Here is a 22,696-nt window from a genome sequence, read left to right on the forward strand (position 1 = left end):
TTTCCGTACTCTGGAGAAGTTGCTTTACAAATGTTGGGGTGCTTTTCCTCATTTATTTGTTGAAAAAAATTAAACATTTTGAGGTAAAGCTACATCTTATTGGAAAATAATGTAATTTTTCATTTTCACTGCACAATTCTAATGAAATCTATGAAACAGCTGTGGGGTCAAAATGCTCACTACACCACTAGATGAATTCCTCAAGCGGTGTCTTTTTTGGGGTGTTTCCTTTATTTTTGGACCACAAGTCCTCTTCTAACCTGACATGGTGCCTGAAATATAATTTAAGGAAAGGAAGGCCCAAAAATCCTCTAGGTGCTCTTTTGCTTCAGGGGCTTTTGTTTCAGTCCAGTAGCGCACTAGTGCCATATGTGGGATATTTATAAAAACTTCAGAAATCAGGGCAATAAATATTCAGTTGTGTTTCTCTGGTAAAAACCTTCAGTATTACAGGAAAAATTGATTAAAATGGAATTTCTGCAAAACAAATGAAATTTGCAAATTTCCCTTCCACTTTGCTTTAATTCCTGTGAAACGCATAAAGGGTTAAGAAACTTTCTAAATGCTGTTTTGAATAATTTAAGGGGTGCCGTTTTTAAAATGGGGTGATTTGTGGGGGTTCCTAATATATAAAGGCCCTCAAAGCCACTTCAGAAGTTAACTGGTCCCTTAAAAAAACTAGGCTTTTGAAATTTTCTTTGAAATTAGAGAAATTACTGCTAAATTTATAAGCCTTGTAACGTCCTAGAAAAATAAAAGGATGTTCAAAAAATTCCGCCAATCTAAAGTACACATATGGGAAATGTTAGCTAGTAACTATTTTGTGTGGTATAACTATCTGTCTTACAAGCAGATACATTTGAAATGAGAAGATGCTAATTTTTTGCAAATTTTCTCAAAATGTTGGTGTTTTTCACACAAAAATATTGAATATATCGACCAAATTTTTTCACTAACTTAAAGTACAATATGTCACGAGAAAACAATCTCAGACTCGTTTCGATAGGTAAAAGCATTCCCAAAATATTTCCACATAAAGTAACACACGTCAGATTTAAAAAATGAGGCTGTGTCATAAGGTCCAAAAGTGGCTGTGTCCTTAAGGGGTTAAATTAATCTCACAACGTGACACATCGGATTTTAAAACAATGGGTCTGTGTTTACAAGGCCATAATTTGCTGAGTCACCAAGGGGTTATTGTCTGTGAATAACCTGGTGAGTTAAAAATATTTTTTTTCCCTCCTATAGCTTTTCCCACATTCCAAACAAGAATACAGGATTTTTTGATGCAATTTTTTTGATGAGTTGTAACATTTTATTTCATGTAAAATATTTTCCATATATAGAACATCAAAATGTCTTCTCCCCTCTGTGAGTTTTCTCATGTTTAACAAAATTTGGTTTATGTGCAAAACTTTTCCCACATTCTGAACATGAATACGGCTTCTCTCCTGTGTGAATTCTCTCATGTGTAACAAGATTTGGTTTATGTGCAAAACATTTCCCACATTCTGAACATGAATATGGCTTCTCTCCTGTGTGACTTCTCTCATGTTTAGTAAGAATTGATTTTAGTACAAAACATTTCCCACATTTTGAACATGAAAATGGTTTATCTCCTGTGTGACTTCTCTCATGTCTAACAAGGTATGATTTTTCTCTAAAACATTTCCCACATTCTGAACATAAATACGGCTTCTCTCCTGTGTGAATTCTCTCATGTTTAACAAGACTTGATTTATCTGGAAGACATTTCCCACATTCTGAACATGAATACGGCTTCTCTCCTGCGTGACTTACCTTATGTTTAACAAGACTTGATTGATCTGCAAAACATTTCCCACATTCTGAACATGAATATGGTTTTACTCCTGTGTGAATTCTCTCATGTAAAGTAAGATGTGCTTTAAGTCTAAAGCACTTCCCACATTCTGAACATGAATACGGCTTCACTCCTGTGTGAATTCCCTCATGTTTAACAAGACTTGATTTGACTGTAAAACATTTCCCACATTCTGAACATGAATACAGATTCTCTCCTGTGTGAGTTCTCTTATGTATAACAAGATATGATTTGCGTGTAAAATATTTCCCACATTCTGAACATGAATACGGATTCTCTCCTGTGTGAGTTCTCTCATGTGTAACAAGACATGATTTGCGTGTAAAATATTTCCCACATTCTGAACATGAATACGGCTTTTCTCCTGTGTGAATTCTCTCATGTTTAACAAGACCTGATTTTTCTCTAAAACATTTTCCACATTCTGAGCATGAATACGGCTTTTCTCCTGTGTGATTTCTCTCATGTAAAGTAAGTTGTGATTTTTTTGTAAAATATTTTCCACATTCTGAACATGAATGTGCATTTACCCCTGTGTGAATTCTCTCATGTAAAGTAAGATCTGCTTGATCTCTAAAGCACTTCCCACATTCTGAACATGAATACGGCTTTTCTGCCGTGTGATTTCTCATATGTGAAACAAGATTTGATTTTGTTGTAAAACATTTCCCACAATCTGGACATGAATATGGTTTCTCTCCTGTGTGAATTCTCTCATGTGCAACCAGATTTAATTTGCGTGTAAAATATTTCCCACATTCTGAACATGAATACGGCTTCTCTCCTTCGTGAATTCTTCTGTGCTTATAAAGACCTGACATTTTTGTGAACGGTTTACCACATTGAAACCTTTTACCCCCTTCCTGAGCTGCACATGTGGTAACAATCTGCGATTGGTCAGGAGATGGTTCCTCATGATTAGGGGAATTATATGATAGATCTTTACTGTGAAGTCCTGGATGTACATTAAGGGCAATGTGGTTTTCTCCTGAAGACTGTTGCTTGATATCTTCATCTTCTACTTCATAATTTATCAAAAACATTACGTTTCCCTCAGAGTTCTTACTGGCATCTTCTGTTAGGATTAAAAATTAATTTTGTGATTTTTAGATTTTTCAAACCACAAAGTAGACAACTTTATGACATATTAGGCTGCATGCAGGTTTTTTTTTTTTATATAGTCAATCAGAAGTGGATCCAGCAGGAAGGAAAGGTTTGAGCCATTCCTTTCAAAACCAGCACTGGATTTGGCGCAAAAAAAATTCACCAAATACTGCCACAGAAATTGAATTGCCTAATTACAGCCTTATAAATCTTTCAAAAACACTTTAAATGTACAATAATTTTTAATGAAAAACTTGTGTTAATCTAATAGTATACCTGATATCTAGGAATTTTGCTACTTTCGCTCTTTAAAAAATGTCTGCATTATCCTTGCAAAGTCTGTATAAAGTAACTGCCACTAGGTGACTCCTTTTCTATAACTTGTTGTCGACCTGTGGTTGTTCTACAAATTCAGTCCCTAGTTACAGAGAACAGTAGACATGCAGAAAATGGGGATGCCTCTCTCTGCTAAAGCTCCCTGTACTCATAGCCTACCTGAACTCGCTCATGTATTCCTTGCAGTAGCGTCTTGCATCTGTCTGCTTTGTTAAAGATTTTTTCTGAATTTCCAGCATCTGACTCCGATGTGCACTTTGCCCTAGATATCTAATGTTTGCTGCAAGTATTTCTCAATAATAACTAAAAAGCTGCATGTACAGAGTTCTCACCCCACACTAAAAATTTGTCTTTTGCAGAGAATTGCAGGAAATCGTGGCATTATGCCTTGACTTTATAAAAATTGCGGCAAAATTGAACAGTTTTGCTTTTATTTGTAAGAATATTCAAAGCTCTGAAATGCAGGTATGATATAATAACATTGTCGGGTACTGAGGAGCATGACTATTTTGAGCTATTGGTGGCCTATCCTGAGGATAGGCCATCAATTTTTAAGGGATGGACAACCCTTTAACAAACCTCCCATTTCACTTTCTAAATTCATTATTACTTACCTGTGGTAACATCTTCTGGAATTTCCTCCTCCACTCCACTCTTATACGGTTGATCGCCAATCACCCATTCTTCTTCTGCATCAACCTCTGCTTTCATATTAGTCAGATCATTCCCCTGATTTCACATATGTAACAATTCAGTACAATACAGCAGAGAGTGCGAAGAATCTAACAGATCAACATAAGAAACCACCAAAATCTATGACATCTATGACCGCAGGACCAAAAAGGTCCACACACCCCTATATAGTCCTGGTATAGAACTCGGCTTCATCTACCTGATGATTCTCTGGGACATTGTGATTTTCCTCTGGACAATCCTGGGAATACAGAGGACAGGGACATCTCTCCTACTGGATCCATCTGTAGGAATCACACAGTGACTAAATCCATGACTACTGTATATATATATATATATATATATATCAGACACTTCCCTCAACACTTCTATGCTTATTGATCAGAGCCGAAATGACAATGTTGTGCTTCTCACCAACTGCGCCGCGGTCCCAGTGCTTTGTAAGCCGCAGGCCTATTGTATCGTCCGCGATCGCAGACCTCAGATTTCTATAATCATGCAGATGTCTTCCTCCCCAGAGATGCCAGCACATGCGGCCGTCCTGTCCTGCAGTAACCACTGGGGTGTGCACAAGCTCATTTCTGGCCTTAATGGGCCAGAGAACACACATGTTTTAGATTGACGGATTGCTCCCATGGTCACCATGGACTATAAGAAGGGCCCTGCCCATTCCTTCATTGCCTGAGGGTTGTTGTGTTACCCGTGTTAGTCTTTGCAAATGGTCCCTTAGTGTTTTCCAGTTCCCAGTTTTCCTGTTCATGCTACCTGTATCCCGTGCTACCTTGTTCCTGTGCCGTAGAAAGTTGGAGTCGTGTTGTGTCGTATACTACGCCTGCTGTATTTCGCCACGCCTGGTGTCTTCCTGCTGCCAAGGTCCCATCAGAGCTTGCCATCGCTACTGTCTGTATTGCCACAGGTACCCTTATTCGAACAATTGACTTTGCCTTGGTATCATGTTTGGCCAGCTGCTATCCCGCTACGGCAGGACGGCCCAGTGGGTCCAAACCCATCATGACAGTAAGCTCAGGCGATGGACCCGCTGGTCAACCCAAGACCATGATGACGTCACAAGGGATGTGAGCGGATATGCTAGACCTCCGGTCTCGACAGGACCAACTCTTCCAGGCGTTGAACATTATTGCACATCGGCTGAATGTGCAAGCTGCAGTTTCCCCAGCACCTGCTCCTATTGCTTCTGCTGTTCCTCCTACTAAACCTCCGGGCAGTACTGACCCTCCGACTACATGCCCCAGTTGTGGAATGGGGTCCAAGTGCCTGAACCGCTGCCTGGGGCACATCCATCTGGCCCAGCCTCCCCAGCCTCAGTCATTGGCAGGATTGCCTGCTCACTATTCAGTTTGCGGATGTTTTTAGCAAGAAGGAGGCGGAGACGCTGCCCCCACACCGGGTGTATGGTTGCCCAATTGAACTGGTTCCTGACACATCCCTTCCCCGTGGAAGGGTATACCCTCTCTCCTTGCCAGTCAGTCTATGTCCGCCTATATTAAGTAGAATTTGGAGAGGGGCTTCATACGAAAATCCTTCTCCCCGGCCGGGTTATTCTTTATCAAAAAGGACGGATCTCTTCGACCCTGCATCGACTACCGGGGTCTCAACCAGATCAAAATAGATATCCATTGCCACTGATTTCTGAGCTTTTTGACCGCATACGAGGAGCCAAGATTTTTTCTAAACTAGACCTGCGTGGGGCTTGCAACCTAGTCCGGATTCGCCATGGTGACGAATGGAAGACAGCATTTAACACCAGAGACGGGCACTATGAATACCTGGTGATGGCCTTCGGTCTGTGTAACGCTCCCATGGTCTTCCAAGAATTTGTTAATGACATCTTCCGTGACCTCCTCTATGTCTGTATTGTGGTCTATCTTGATGACATCTTACATTTTTATCCAGACCCGACGACTCATCAGAGACATGTCCGTCAAGTTTTGCTGAGATCAAGGGAGAATCACCTGTATGCCAAGTTGGAGAAGTGCGTGTTTGAGAGAAATGCTCTACCCTTCCTGGGCTACATCATCTCGGATAAAGGCCTCAAGATGGATCCTGAGAAGGTAAAAGGCCGTCCTGGAATGACCACATCCTCAAGGCTTAAGGTCCATACAGCGTTTCCAGGGATTCGCCAATTTCTACCTGCAGTTCATCCCAAACTTCTCACTGGCAGCTCCCATTTCCACCCTCACCAAAAAAGGCATGAACGCCAAGGCGTGGACTCCAGTAGCGGAATCCGCATTTAATAGCCTGAAGAGTGCCTTCACGTCAGCCTCTACCTTCCATCATCCTGATGTATCTCGACACTTTTGTTACTCTAAACTTTCTCTTCTGCAGAGCGCAACTACTCGATTGGGGATTGGGAGTTACTGGCCATCAAATTGGCCCTGGAGGAGTGGAGACATCTACTAGAGGGTGCAGTCCATCCCATCCTGATATTTACTGACCACAAGAACCTCACCTATCTCCAGACGGCCCAACGAGTGAACCCCCGTCAAGCCAGGTGGTCGCTGTTCTTTGCCAGGTTCCAGTTTAAGCTCCAGTATCGCCCTGCCGATAAGAATGTGAGGGCCGATGCCTTGTCCAGGTCATTCGAGATAGAGGACAACATAAAGTCTCCACAAAACATCATTGATCGGTCCTGCATTATCTCTGTCAATCCTTTGCAAGTAAGAGACAACCCTCCGGGGAGGACTTTTGAGCGCTTGGCAGACAGAAGAAGAATCCTTCGCTGGGGACACAGTTCTAGACTGGCGGGTCACGTGGGTGTCCGTAAAACCCGAGACCTGATTGCCAGTCATTTCTGGTGGCCCACGCTGCCCAAAGACATGATGGACTTTGTCTCGTCCTGCACGGTGCGCGCGGCTAACAAGGTTGCTCACTCCAAGCCTGCTGGCCGGCTCCAGCCGCTGCCTGTGCCCAATGCTCCCTGGCAGCATATAGCAATGGACTTTGTTACGGACCTGCCTCCCTCTACTGGATGCAGTGCGGTCAGGGTGGTTGTGGACCGCACTGCATTTCGTTCCGCTGACGGGTATACCTTCCGCCTTTCGACTGGTCGACGTCTTCATCCAACACATCTTCCGTCTGCATGGCTTACCTCTGCATATCGTGTCGGATCGGGGGCTTCAGTTCACCTCGAAATTTTGGAGAACCCTCTGCAAACTCCTTGATGTAAAGTTGAACTTTTCCTCAGCCTACGATGCCCCGTCCAATGGCCAAGTCGAGAGGATCAAACCAAATCATGGAGAACTATCTACGACACTTCATCTCCTGGCAGCATGATGACTGGGTGCAGCTTCTTCCTTGGGCCGAGTTCTCCTATAACAACCACACAAGTGAGTCTACCGCTTCTACACCGTTCTTTAATGTCTACAGTCAACATCCACGAATTCCTCTCCCTGTGTCAGCTTCGTGCCTACAGCGGACTCTGCATTCAGGGACTTCCTAAAAATCTGTCAGCAAACCTGATCCTTTACTCTGCTGGCGGTCAGCCGCATGAAGCGAAAGGCAGACACAAGGAGAAGAGAGCCTCCCCAATTTCTTCTGGGTACCAAGGTCTGGCTGTCCTCATGCAATATCCGGCTGAGGGTGTCGTCGTGCAAATTCGCTCCCAGGTTCCTCGGACCCTTTGAGATCCTCCAGCGGATCAACCCGGTCTCTTAGAAGCTTTGGCTGTCCGATATCCTACCCTCAGAATCCCCAACTCCTTTCACGTGTCTCTTCTGAAGCCTGTGGTCCTGAACTGCTACTCTAAGACTCTTAGCCCTGCAGTTGCCCCCAGCGGTTCTGCCGATGTATTTCAGGTAAAGGAGATCTTGGACTTCAAGAGGAAAAGCCTTTTACTTGGTGTATTGGAAGGGGTTTGGTCCAGAAGAGAGGTCCTGGGAGTCAGAGGAGAACCGAAATGTCTTCCCTCATTAAGAAGTTCCTCTCTCATTCTGGCCCCAAGAAGAGGGGGCATACTGTAATGTCCGCGGTCGCAGACTCCTATCATCCTGCAGATGTCTTCCTCCCTAGAGATGCCAGCACATGCGGCCATCCTGTCCTGCAGTGACCACTGGGGTGCGCACTCGATCTAATTCCCAGCCTTAATGGGCCAGAGCACACACGTTTTAGATTGACTGATTGCTCCCATGATCACCCTGGATTAGAAGAAGGGCCCTGCCCCTTCCTTCATTGCCTGAGCTTTGTTGTGTTACCCCTGTTAGACTGCCTTCTACTCCACCATAGTATTCAATTGCATTTGTCTCCTAAGGATGTGAATACACCTGAAATCGCCAGCACACATGGGTCCTATTATTAGAGCCCCGTGCCAACCAAAAGAGTACCAGATTTTTGACCAGGAACAATACTCCCTGCTTATATGGGAAGTCAAAATTTACGAGAGGGAACCCACGGTCAGACAAAGTACCTGTAAGGAAAACAACTACTCCAAGATTTCTCTCTACAAGGGATGGAAAACCACGGAGGTGTTATAGTTATATACCTCCAAGTTTAATTTCCCTGGTGCTGTTATGGCGAATGGGAAAAAAAATAATATTTATGAATACATTTACCAGTAATTGGTTTTCTGTGAGTCTATGAGAAGAACTACACTGTCCTCCTCCATATATACACTGATCATCCATAACATTAAAACCACTGACAGGTGAAGTGAAGAACATTGATGATCTCGTGACAATGGCGCCTGACAAAGGGGGGATATTAGACACGAAGTGAATAGTCAGTTCATTAAGTTAATGTGTTTGAAACATGGAGAAGTATAAAATTACAAAGGACAAATTGGTCAGAGTATCCCCAAAAACTGCCAGTCTTGTGGGGTGTTTCTGGTATGTAAAGGTTCGTACCTACGAAAAGTGCTCCAAAGAAGGACAACCGATGTACCGGCAACAGGGTGATTGGAGGTCAAGACTCAATGTGCGTGAGGAGCTCATCTGGTCCCAACCCACGGAAGGGTTATGTACGACAAATTACTGTAAGGCCTCGTTTACACGAGCGTGATATACATCCGTGCGTCGCGCGTGCTATTCACGCGTGTCGTACGGACCTATATAAAAGTCTATGGGGGCATGCAGACAGTCCGTGAGTTTTGCTCAGCGTGAGTCCGCTGAAAAAAACTCACGACATGTCCTAAATTTGTGCGCTGTTCGCGCATCACGCACCCATTGAAGGCAATGGGTGCATGAAAATCACGCGCACCCCACGGAAGCACTTCCGTGGGTTGCGCGTGATTCACGCAACAGTAGTCAAAAGTATGTTTGCAAACAGAAAACACCACGTGCTTTTCTGTTGACAAACATCCAAACGGAGTGTCATCATGATGGCGGCTGCGCGAAAATCACGCAGCCGCGCATCATACAGGGCTGACACACGGAGCTGGTAAGTGCCTTTTGTGCACGCAAAACGCCGCATTTTTTGCGTGCGCAAAACACACACGCTCGTGTAAACCAGGCCTAAAAGTCACTGCTGGCTATAATAGTAAGGTGTCTGTACACGCAGAGCATCACAGCTTACTGCGTATGGGCTGTGTAGCCCCAGACCAGTCAGGGCGCCCATGCTGACCCCTGTCCACCACGAAAAGTGGCTACAATAGGCAGCATCAGAACTGGGCAATAAAACGTGACGTGGTCCGATAAATCCTGTTTTCTTTTACATCATGTGGACGGCCGGGTTATGTCACTTACCTGTGGAAGAGATGGCAGCAGGATGCATTATGGGAAGAGAAGCCGGCAGAGGCAGTGTGATGATCTGGGCAATGTTCTGTTGGTCCCGGAATTCATGTAAATGTGACACGTACCACCTACCTAAATATTGTTGCAGACAAGTAACCGTTATGGCAGCGGTATCCCTAACGGCAGTGCCCTCTTTCAGGAGGATAATGCCCCCTGACAAAATGCTAATATTGATCAGGAATGGTTCAAGGAGTTGACTTGGCTCCAAATACCCCAGATCTCAATCCGATCGATTATCTGTGGGATGGTCTGGAGAACAAGTCCGATTCATGGAGCCCGCACCTCACAATTTACAGGACTTGAAAGATCTGCTGCTAACGTCTTGTGCCAGATCTCATGGAGATGTCACGTCTCCATGGGTCAGAGCTGTTTTGGCAGCCTGAGGGCGACCTACACAATCTTAGGCATGTGGTTTTAATGTTATGGCTGATCAGGCTAGACACAGAGAGACATTTTACATAGTTACATAGTTAGTGGGTTAAACAAGGTCTAAGTCCATCAAGTTTAAACTTTTTAGACTTACAAACCCCAATTCATCCAGAGGAAGACAAAAAATACTTTATAGAGGACTTGTCGGCTCTCCTCACACGTCTATTTTAGTGCATAATTGTATTCCCCGTGAATCAACAATTCTGGAGCATTTTTTCTCAGAACTCTGCACCATGCTGTTCCTCTGTTATTCCTACTGGAAATGTAAGATTAAATTCAGAAAAGGGTGTTACCATTCCCTTTGGGAAATAGTCGTGTCACTACACCTTCTGATATTGTCAGCACTGATTGGACATGGTCAGACTATATGGACACGCCCCCAGATGGTAACACACTAGATGTCAAATCATTCATACATTTCTAGGAGGAATAACAGAGGAACAGCACAATAAAAAGTTCTAAGAAAAGGTGATGTATAATTATTAAATTATGGGATATGCAAGTATTTAATTTACACAACGAATCCCAGTAGATCCAGAGGAAGGTAAAAAACAATCTTTACACGACAAAGACCCAATTCTACATAAAGTAGAAAATACCTCCCTGCCCCGGCTGACAATCGAACAGATCCCTATTCTACATTTCTACCACTGACCCTGTGTATTGTGTCTTACAAAGAAGATATTCAACCCTTTGTTATATCTGGACATGATTGTCATGTCTGCTGTTCCCACATCAGTCGCAGATCAGTCGCTGGTTATATAAGACTATGTTCACACATGGAAAAATGGTGGCAGAAATTTCTGTGATTGTCCAACTCATCTGATTGTGGTTAGTAAAAATTCATGTACCTGTTGCAGAAAGAACAACATTCAGTTATATAGAAACTTCTACTACAAATCTGTGACTATTCCCTAGTGCAGCCCTGCAGCAAAGCAAGGAACGTGTGATCGGAGATCAGGAATCACATGTCTGTGTATACTGCACATGATGAAATGAACACTTCAACAAAAAAATTAATAATATATAAATGATATATCTATATCTCACCTTGTGATGTGCGCGGCCAGTAGTTCTCCATCATAACCTCCTCGTACAGATCCTTGTGTCCTGCTAGATACTCCCACTCCTCCATGGAGAAATAGACCGCGACATCCCGACACCTTATAGGAACCTGACACACACAATGATACAGTCATCACCCAGACACCTCCAGTGCTGTTACTGTAGAATTTCCCAGGATTCCCAGCAGTGTCACCTCTCCAGTCAGCAGCTCAGTCATCTTGTAGATAAGTTCTAAGATCTTCTTCTCATGTATCCGGGAGTGAGGGGGAGGCTCTGTGATGGGGCTCTGACTACTGCTCCATCCTCCTGACTCATGGATGATGGGAGTCGTACGGTCACCCGATGTCTTCTTCACTATTGTGTACTCCTGTGTATGGAGAGAGACACTTAGAGACTGAACACAGTATTCCCCCCTCAGTAGAAAGAGGGAGATTGTGACCCCGTTGTATAGAGCTCTAGTGACCCTACATCTGTAATACTGGAGACCTCACCTACAAAAAGACATTGAAAAAATAGAACGAGGCCAAAAGTAAAAAGGAAATAATATTGAGGGGACTAGATGGACCATGTGCTCTCCTCCTGCCGCCATCTTCTATGTTTCTATATAGATGTCATCCTGATCCTCCTGGTTCCTGGTCATTCTCATTACTCTACAACATTACTATTGCTGCATTGGTGACATGACACATAACTGACCATATTGGTGGCTGATCTTCAGCTTCTTGACGTCACTTGGAAGGTCTGGACGCTGTTATACAGGACACTGGATTCTTCCTATTATGTATTGTCCCTTCCCTATGTGGGACTTGTTCTATAATGTAGAAAAGTTTACCTCTCCGCTCAGCAGGTAGATGATCTCCAAGGTGAAGTCTAATATTCTTCTGCTCATCTCATTCCTGTCCTTGTCCATCCTTGGTGGGTCATTCAGGAGAAGGAACGTTGTGGAGGAGAAGATGAGAAAACTGGAGGAACTGGAGGATCTAGTACTGCAGACGTCTTTATGAAGAAAGGAGAAGATGGAGATCATACAGGGGACAGCATCATGTGTGACATACAGAACCTCACTTATTCATCATTGAGAGAAATATTTTCTCAAAGCCGTCACCACATGGATTAACCCCTTCCCGACATTCGCCGTATATATACGGCGCACGTTGGATGGGGGAAAACGAGCAAATGTGTCGGTTGTGTGTTGCAGCTAACACTTCAGGGTAACGAGAGGGATCTCAAAAGCGAACGCGGCATTTAAATTACTAGAAACAGGGGGTGGCCCCCTGTTACGTTCCAATGGCCCCCCACGCGACGCGTTCAGGGGGCACCGTTGGATAGCATGGCAGCCTGAGGGCTTGATGAAGGTCCCCAGGTCCGCTATCATATCGTGCAAGAGATCCAACGATCACTGGTTAAAGTCTCCTAGGGGGACGAGTAAAAAAAAAAAGGGAAAAACAGTAAAATAAATAAAAAAGTAAAAAAAAGCCAGTTTTCCCATTTTCCCTCAAGCACAATGTAACAAAAAAACAAAACAAATTAACATAACTGGTATCAACGCGTCCGTAAAAGCCTGGACTATTACAATATGTCATTATTTAGTCCGCACCGTGAACGCTGTAAAAAATTTAAACCATCAGAATTGCTATTTTTTGGTCACTTTATCAACAGCAAACAGAAAAAAAAATATAGCTCGCACAGCAAAAAAAACAAAAAACCCTCATATCGCTCAGTCAACAGAAAAAGAAAAAACTTATGGCTCTCAGAATGTGGTGACAAAACTCAAATGTTATTTTTAACAATCAATTTTTTTTTCTTGTAAAAGTAGCAAAACATAATAAAAACCTAAATAAATTTGGTATCGCTGTAATCGTATTGACGCGCAGAAGAAAGTTAACATGCCGTTTTTACCACACGCTGTACACGTAACGACTAAACTCCCCAAAAGATAAAGGAATCGCTGTTTTTTTCCTATTCCATCTCACAAATAGTTTTTTTCCAGTTTCCCACAACATTATACGGAAATTTTGATGGAAAAATAAAAGAGTTATGGCTTTTGGAAGGCGAGGAAGGGGCGACGAAAGTTAAAATCCGAAAAATGGCTGCGGCGAGAAAGGGTTAAAAGGGTATTCCCAACACGAACATTTCTTCCCAGGATATGCTAGAAACGTCGGATAGATGCGGCTCCACCTCTGGCCGTGCTCGGCTGTTTCTGGAACTCCTATACAAGTCAATGAAGAGAGTCGTGCACATGTGTGGTCACCTCTCCATTCATTCTTCAACTGGATGTAGTCATCACCTCACCAGGCGAGTCGGGGGACCCCCGTTTTCCACATAGAGATGGGACCCCATATATCAGACACTTGCAACATATCTCTCAGGTGAGAAGAGTAAAATGAAGACATTCCCCCCCCCCCCCCAGGCGATGAAGACCTGACTCCTGACAACCTGACACATGGCGGATACTGGGGAGACTTTGCTGACATCTCACAAGACGTGGTGCACACTATGCAGTCAGCGTTTGATATAAACTGTGAGGTTCTGCAGCAGCTGAGGTCACATTATATATAAAGGAAACATGCAGTGTGATTTCTTATCATCATGTTATAGCGCAGGTGGAGCGGAGCAGAGTGATACATTGTTTTGTGGGATAAGATTCTGTATAAACTTGTATTTTACTAATTTAACCCCTTCCTGCACAGAACATTTACCGCTCAGGAGTTGTTCACAGGCTATAGGGAAGTCCGGACACCTGCTGCAAAGGCTGGAGATCTGAGAGAACTACGATTATAACCGTTTCACCCCTTCGATGCTGCGGTCAATAGTGACTGAGGCATCTAAGTGTTTGGGGGGGGGGGGCTCCTCTGTAAGTTCATCCTCACCTCGAGATTGTGGACTAATGATGAGTTGTCAATTTCAATTGTGTAGAGAGGAAAAAATAACTTCACTTACATAATGTTTTATTATGGATTTTTTTTTAAACTATAAATAATTGTTATCACCCCAAAAATAATGACCGGACTTATGAATTACGATGTTTTACGACTTCTTTCAGCGTGAAGTTTAAGGAGTTTAGAAACATTATTGTAAAGTGTCTTCCCATTTGCGGTCAGGACTGGATGACATTATTCGGGATGGTGTAAGAATTATTGCAGAGAGACCCCAACACGAGGACAACGTCTCCCCCGAGTTTATGTGAGAGTGAAATACGGAGTCAGACTTGTCTCACCACTGAAGGTTATTTCCACCGTGGTCATAAAAAGCCGATCCTGGAATTATAACAAAGCTACAAATAGTTCTTCATCTTGTACAGATAACGGGGTCACTAGTAAGACAGATATAGATTATAACACATCACGTCATTTATCTCATCCGCTCTCTACAATGTCAGGTTCAATATGTCGGTTGTACAACATTCATGGTGCGAATACATAAACCTCTTCTAGACCGTACCAAGAAAGTCGCCAGTAATCCATCAGTCATGTCCAAACACGGCCATCCCCATGACAACACTGAATGTCATGGTGCGGCAGAGAAGTATGGGGAAGGTTTACAGAATGGGCGATTTTACGAAAAAAAACCAAAATCTAGATTATTTTCAACCCTATAGACAATTTTCGATTTTAATCTCGATGTTATTATTTTTAGGAGTAATTAACCCCTTAGTGACCAGCCTATTTTTTGCCTTCATTACCAAGCTAGTTTTTACGTTTTTAAACCGTCTCATTCAATGAGATATAACTTTTTTATTTTTGCGTCGACATAGCTGTGTAAGATCTTGTTTTTTGCGGGACAAGTTGCATTTTTTAATAGCACCATTTTGGGTTACATATAATTTATTAACGTTTATTAATATTTTTTAAGGGGGGACGAAAAATCAACAGCAATTTCTCCACTCTTTTTTGTGTCCTAAATTTACACCGTTTACCGTATTGTATAAATAACACAATAACTTTATTCAGCGGGTTGTTACGATTGCAACGATACCAAATTTATATACAATCGAAGAAAGGAACTGCAGCACTCAAGTTAATCTAAAGAAGTGTATTTGATTTATTCACCAATCATTAAAAACACTTGCAACATTTCAACTCATGAATGGGTCTTTATCAAGCGCACCAAATGTATCGTTTTCTTATGTTTTACTACTTTTACACAGTAAAAACCCTTTTTTTTTTCAAAATGACTTGTTTTTGTGTCTCCATATTTAAAGAGCCATAACTTTTTATATTTTTCTGTTGATGCAGTTGTATGAGGGCTTTTTTTTGCGGGACAACTTGTATTTTTTATAGGTACCATTTTGGAGTACACGCAACTTTTTGATCACTTTTTATCAGATATTTTTAAGGCAGGTTTCACAGAAAACAGCAATTTTTGCATTGTTTGTTATTTTATTTTTTACGGCGTTCGCCGAGCGGGCTAAATAATGTAATAACTTTATAGTTGGGGTCGTTACGGATGTGTCAAAACCAAATATGTGTAACTTTTTTTTTTGTAACCCCTTAACGCCCTGTGACGTACTATTACGTCACGGGCGGTGGACTGTTAACGCGAACTGACGTACTATTACTTCATCACGTTAACAGGGTACTGTGTCTGCAGACACAGTTTTAAAGCAGTGACAGCTTAACGATACCACTGCTTCAAGGCCAGGACCAGAGCTAGCCTCCGATCCGCCGATTAACCCCTTAGATGTAGCCCTCAAAACCGAGCGCTGCATCTATGGTGTTTACAAGCAGATCGGAACACTGCAATGAAATTGCGGGGTTTCCGATGACTGCTCCGGCAGACCGGAAGCCTAGCAATGGCCACCTGTCTGCCTAGAACAGACGCATGCTAGGTCCCGCCCAGAGGCGGGGCCTAAAAGTCTTCCGGCCGCAGTAACAAAATTGTGCAGGCTCAGAAGCTGAGCCTGCGACATCAGCCGCTGGTGTCAGCTGTATATATGGTTGTGTTCAGATGGCACTGGTTTCTTTGGGTGCTCGAGGTAGGGTCCCAACCCGGGTATAGGTTAAGAATTTGTACTCGGCACACCTTGCTTGTGTTACAAAAATATATTTTTTTATTTTTATTATGGATGCCAGAGGCTGTATGTGCGACGTCGACGTTTCGGTCAGACAGACCTTCGTCGGGCACTGAGCCGTGCTGGGGACTGGATCGGTACAAAATGATGCGTGTATAGCGCTGCTGTGGTCAGTAACCGGCGGCTTACCGCTCTGTGTTGGCGCCAACACAGAGCGGTAAGCCGCCGGTTACTGACCACAGCAGCGCTATACACGCATCATTTTGTACCGATCCAGTCCCCAGCACGGCTCAGTGCCCGACGAAGGTCTGTCTGACCGAAACGTCGACGTCGCACATACAGCCTCTGGCATCCATAATAAAAATAAAAAAATATATTTTTGTAACACAAGCAAGGTGTGCCGAGTACAAATTCTTAACCGGTGTCAGCTGTATGTTACAGCTGACAACATGCTGTAACGGCAGGGAACGGAGCTAGCTCCGATCTCTGCCATTAACCACTTATATGCCACGATCAAAAGCGATCGCGGCATCTTAGTGGTTTGTAGAGATCGGTATCAACACGACGTGATCGTGACAAAGCCGATCCTTGCTATGGCAACCGGAGGCCTAATAATGGCGTCCTGGTCTGCCACGTACAATAGCCCATTAGGCCCCGCCCACAGACGGGACCTAATAGGCTTGCTGTCAGAGAATGACTGACAGATCTAATGCATTGCACTACGTGGGTAGTGCAATGCATTAGAGTAAAGATCAGAGGTGCAGGCCCTCAAGTCCTTTAGTGGGACAAAAAACAAAAGTTGAAAAAAGTTGAATAGAAGTGTAAAAACAAAAGTTTCAAGTTAATAAAAACAAACACTGACTTTTTTCCTATAATAAGCCTTTTATTATAGGAAAAATATGAAAACGTTAAAAAAAAAGTATACATATTTGGTATCACCGTGTCTGTAACGACCCAATCTATAAAACTGTAATGTTATTTTTCCCGCACGGTGAACACCGCAAAAAAAAAACAATAAAACAACAATGCCATGATCATAATGTCCCATATACCCCCAAAACAGTAGCAATAAAAACTACAACCCGTCCCGCAATAAACAAGCCCTTACACAGCTTTTTTGACTGAAAAATAAAAAAGTTCTGGCTTTCCGAATATGGCGACACAAAATGTGCAGAGTGTCCAAAGCGAATAAGATCGGGCACCATTTATCAGTGCGATACTGGCCACATATCTCTGAAATATTATTTATTTACCAAATTATTATACCCTGATGTTCTCAGCAGATTACATATGCCCCCACATTATAAACTAAAATACCAGCAAAACCCCTAAACAGAACTACCAAGCAAAATCTGCGCTCCAAAAGCCAAATGGCGCTCCCTCTCTTCTGAACCCTACAGAGTGCACAAACAGCAGTTTACGTCCACATATTGTGCACTAAAATTGCATATCGGCGGAAAATGTAAATTTTCACTTTGCACCATCCGCTACGCATTAATTATTAATGGAAGAACACTTGTGGGGGCAAAATGCTCACTACACCCCTTAAAATGCCTCAAGGGGTGTCGATTCCAAAATGGGGGTCACTACTTGGGGGTTTGTTTTACTATTTGACCTCGGAGACCTGCAATTGTGGTCCAATGCTGTGAAAATCACCAAAATAGACCTCAAATGCGCATGTTGCTCTTCACTTCTGAGCTCTGTAAAATGTCCAGGCAAATGTTAAATGCCTTGAGTGGTGTAGTTTCCAAAATGGGGTCACTTCTTGGGGGCTTCTACTATACTCTGGTACCTTAGAGTTTTGCAAATGCAACATGGCGCCCAGAAACCAATCCAGCAAAATCTGCATGCCAAATAGCGCTACTGCCTTTCGGAGCCCTGCCGTTTGTCCAAGCAGCAGTTTATGACCACATGTGGAGTAATTACGTACTCTGGAGAAATTGCTTTACAAATGTTGGGGTGCTTTTTCTCCTTTTATCCCTGAGTAAATAAAAATATTCAACTTTTTAGTGAAAAAAATGCTGATATTAATTTTTACGGCCTAATTCCAATAAATTCTGCAAAAGACCAATGCTTACTATACCCCTAGAAAGATTCCTTAAGGGGTGTAGTTTCCCAAAAGGGGTCACTTTTGGGGATTTCCTACTATTTTAGTCCTGCAGGCACTTTGCAAACGTGACAGGTCACCCGAAAACCATTTGAGCTCCAAATGGTGATTCTTCCCTTTTGACCCCTGCCGTGTGTTCCCTTTTTGACCCCTGCCTGCCAGAGTTTATGACCACTTATGGGGTATTGCCGTAATCGAGAGAAATTGGTTTTCAAATGTTGGGGTGCTTTTTCTCCTTTATGCCTTGTAAAAATTGAAAATTTCAACTTTTTATTAGAAAAAAATTGGATTTTCATTTTCCCAGCCTAATTCCACTAAAGTCAGCAGAAAACCTGTGGGGTCAAAATGCTCACTATACACCTCGATAAATTCCTTGAAGGGTGTAGTTTCCCAAATAGGGTCACTTTTGGGGGGTTTCCACTGATTTCATCCCTCAGGAACTTTGCTAATGTGACATGGCACCCAAAAAATCATTGCAGCAAAGCTTGAGCTCAAAAAGACAAATGGTGCTCCTTCCTTTCTAATCGCTGCCGTGTGTCCAAACAGCAGTTTATCACCACATATGGGGTATTTCCGTAATCGGGGAAAATTGCTTTTCAAATGTTGGGTAGTTTTTTTCTCCTTTATGCCTTGTAAAAATTAAAAATTTCTACGATATATTCAAAATAATGTATATTTTAATTTTCACGGCTTCAGTCCACTAAATTCAGTAAAAACACTGTAGGGTCTAAATGTTCACTATACCCCTTGATAAATTCCTTGAGGGGTGTAGTTTGTGAAATGGTGTATTTTTGGGGTGTTTTCACTGTTTTGGTATCACAAGACCTCTTCCAACGGATATGGTGCAAAAATATATTTGAGTAAAAAGAAGGCCCCAAAATCCTCTAGGTGCTCCTTTGCTTCGGAGGTTTGTATTTCAGCGAATTGGCACACTAGGGCCACATGTGGGATATTTCTAAAAACTGCAGAATGTGGGCAATAAATATTAAGCCGTGTTTCTCTGGTAAAACCTTCTGTGTTACAGGAAAAAAGGATTAAAAATGTAAAAAAAAAATACATTTGTACATTTCATCCCTACTTTGCGGCAATTTTTCTGAAACGCCAAAAGGGTTAATAAACTTCCTAAATGCTGTTCTAAATACTTTGAGGGGTTCAGTTTTTAAAATGGGGTGATTTATGTGGATTTGCATTGTATGGGCACCTCAAAACCACTACACAACTGAACTCATCCCTGTAAAAACAGTCTTTTGACATTTTCTTGAAAATGTGAGAAATTTCTGCTAAAGTTCTAAGCCTAAGGATGTTCAAAAAATGATGCCAATCTAAAGTAGACATACGGGAAATGTTAATTAGCATTTAATTTGTGCGGTATTACGATCTTTCTGAGGGTATGTTCACACGCAGTGACCAAAAACGTCTGAAAATACGGAGCTGTTTTCAGGGGAAAACAGCTCCTGATTTTCAGACGTTTTTGTAGCAACTCGCGTTTTTCGCTGCGTATTTTACAGACGTTATTGGAGCAGTTTTTCAATGGAGTCAATGAAAAACCGCTCCAAAAACGTCAAAGAAGTGTCCTGCACTTCTTTTTCGCGGGCGTCTTTTTACGCGCCGTATTTTGACAGCGACGAGTACAATTACACCCCGTGGGAACAGAACACCGTAAAACCCATTGAAAGCAATGGGCAGATGTTTGTTGGCGTAATGAAGCCGTTTTTTCAGGCGTAATTCGAGGCGTAAAACGCCCGAATTACGTCTAAGAACACGGCATGTGAACATACCCTTACAAGCAGATACATTTAAATTTAGAAAAATGCTAATTTTTGGTGTTTTTCACAATAGAATACAGAATGTATAAACAAAATATTACCACCAACTTAAAGTATAATGTGTCACGAGAAAACAATCTCAGAATCGCTTAGATAGATATAAGCATTCCAGAGTTATTAGCACATAAAGTGACACGTCAGGTTTTAAAAATGGGGCTTTGTCCTGAACGTGCCAACTAGTCCATGTCCTTAAGGGGTTAATAATAAAGCATTTTGTAAGGGGAAAAAAGTGGAATTTTCATTTTTTTTCACTTTGTATATTTATTTATTTAATATAAAATTTATTAAACTTTTTTTTCGTTTTTTACTAGTCCCATTAGGAAACTTCCCTATGCGATCATCCGATCGCTTTTATAATACACTGCAATACTTCTGTATTGCAGCGTATTCCTACCTGTCCGTGTAAAACGGACAGCTATCTGTTAGGCCATGCTTCTGGCATGGCCTAGCAGGCATTAACTACAGGCAGACCTGGGGGCCTTTATAGGCCCCTGGCTGCCATAGAAGACATAGGGACCCTTTGATCTTATCACGGGGTGCTGGTGGGATGAGAGAGGGAGCTCCCTCCCTCCAATACCACTCAGATGAGACGATCGCTATTGTGCGCCGCATCTGCGGGGTTAAACAGGTGAGATGGATACTTAATTCTATATCGCCCGTTCGAGCAGGTCTGCTCCCAGCCCTCAGTTACCAGAGGTAGCTGGGGGCAGGGAGATTTAACTGCTCATCTCGGCGTTTATTCCTATGCAGCACCGTAAAAAGGCAATGGCTTTGAATAAAGCCCGAAAGTTGCCACCGTAATAACACTAATGGGCGGTCACTAACGGGTTAAGGAATTACAGTGCATGCATTTCCCTTATCTAAAAAATACCAAGACACAAAACTTTTACATTAGGGAATTGCAGGCACATCTATTCTATAATATACACCGATTATCAGGATTGTCTCTCTCACACATAGTACCAGGGACAATCCTGATAACCAGTATATATTATATAAGTGATCACACATAGCACCAGGGACAATCCTGATAATCAGTATATATTATATAAGTGATCACACATAGCACCAGGGACAATCCTGATAATCAGTGTATATTATATAAGTGATCACACAGCACCAGGGACAATCCTGATAACCAGTGTATATTATATAAGTGATCACACATAGCACCAGAGACCATCCTGATAATCAGTGTATATTATATAAGTGATCACACATAGCACCAGGGACAATCCTGATAATCAGTGTATATTATATAAGTGATCACACATAGCACCAGGGACAATCCTGATAATCAGTATATATTATATAAGTGATCACACATAGCACCAGGGACAATCCTGATAATCAGTGTATATTATATAAGTGATCACACACAGCACCAGAGACAATCCTGATAATCAGTATATATTATATAAGTGATCACACATAGCACCAGAGACAATCCTGATAATCAGTGTATATTATATAAGTGATCACACATAGCACCAGGGACAATCCTGATAATCAGTGTATATTATATAAGTGATCACACATAGCACCAGGGACAATCCTGATAATCAGTATATATTATATAAGTGATCACACATAGCACCAGGGACAATCCTGATAATCAGTATATATTATATAAGTGATCACACATAGCACCAGGGACAATCCTGATAATCAGTATATATTATATAAGTGATCACACATAGTACCAGGGACCATCCTGATAATCAGTATATATTATATAAGTGATCACACATAGCACCAGAGACAATCCTGATAATCAGTATATATTATATAAGTGATCACACATAGCACCAGAGACAATCCTGATAATCAGTATATATTATATAAGTGATCACACATAGCACCAGAGACAATCCTGATAATCAGTGTATATTATATAAGTGATCACACATAGCACCAGAGACAATCCTGATAATCAGTATATAATATATAAGTGATCACACATAGCACCAGGAACCGTCCTGATAATCAGTATATATTATATAAGTGATCACACATAGCACCAGGGACAATCCTGATAATCAGTATATATTATATAAGTGATCACACATAGCACCAGGGACAATCCTGATAATCAGTATATATTATATAAGTGATCACACATAGCACCAGGGACCATCCTGATAATCAGTATATATTATATAAGTGATCACACATAGCACCTAACAGACATCCTGATAATCAGTATATATAAGTGATCACACATAGCACCAGGGACAATCCTGATAATCAGTGTATATTATATAAGTGATCACACATAGCACCAGGGACAATCAGTATATATTATATAAGTGATCACACATAGTACCAGAGACAATCCTGATAATCAGTATATATTATATAAGTGATCACACATAGCACCAGAGACAATCCTGATAATCAGTGTATATTATATAAGTGATCACACATAGCACCAGGGACAATCCTGATAATCAGTGTATATTATATAAGTGATCACACATAGCACCAGGGACAATCCTGATAATCAGTGTATATTATATAAGTGATCACACATAGCAC

The 22,696-nt window shown here is 42.0% G+C and overlaps 1 protein-coding gene across 1 annotated transcript in view; it reads right to left on the reverse strand.

The window, feature by feature from the left end:
- Nucleotides 1–1,255: 1,255 nt before the first annotated feature.
- The window catches only part of LOC142670726 (uncharacterized), a 44,716-nt gene continuing 23,275 nt past the window's right edge, over nt 1,256–22,696 (reverse strand). Inside the window, exons 4-7 of the mRNA XM_075847116.1 lie at nt 12,047–12,210; nt 11,408–11,581; nt 11,200–11,323; nt 1,256–2,918 (exon numbers count right to left, since the gene is read on the reverse strand). Of these exons, the coding sequence (XP_075703231.1) occupies nt 1,351–2,918; nt 11,200–11,323; nt 11,408–11,581; nt 12,047–12,210 (2,030 nt within the window). The 3' untranslated portion in view covers nt 1,256–1,350. The remainder of the gene's footprint in view (nt 2,919–11,199; nt 11,324–11,407; nt 11,582–12,046; nt 12,211–22,696) is intronic.

The sequence above is a fragment of the Rhinoderma darwinii genome, assembly GCF_050947455.1.
Source record: "Rhinoderma darwinii isolate aRhiDar2 chromosome 1 unlocalized genomic scaffold, aRhiDar2.hap1 SUPER_1_unloc_16, whole genome shotgun sequence".
Lineage (NCBI taxonomy): Eukaryota > Metazoa > Chordata > Amphibia > Anura > Rhinodermatidae > Rhinoderma > Rhinoderma darwinii.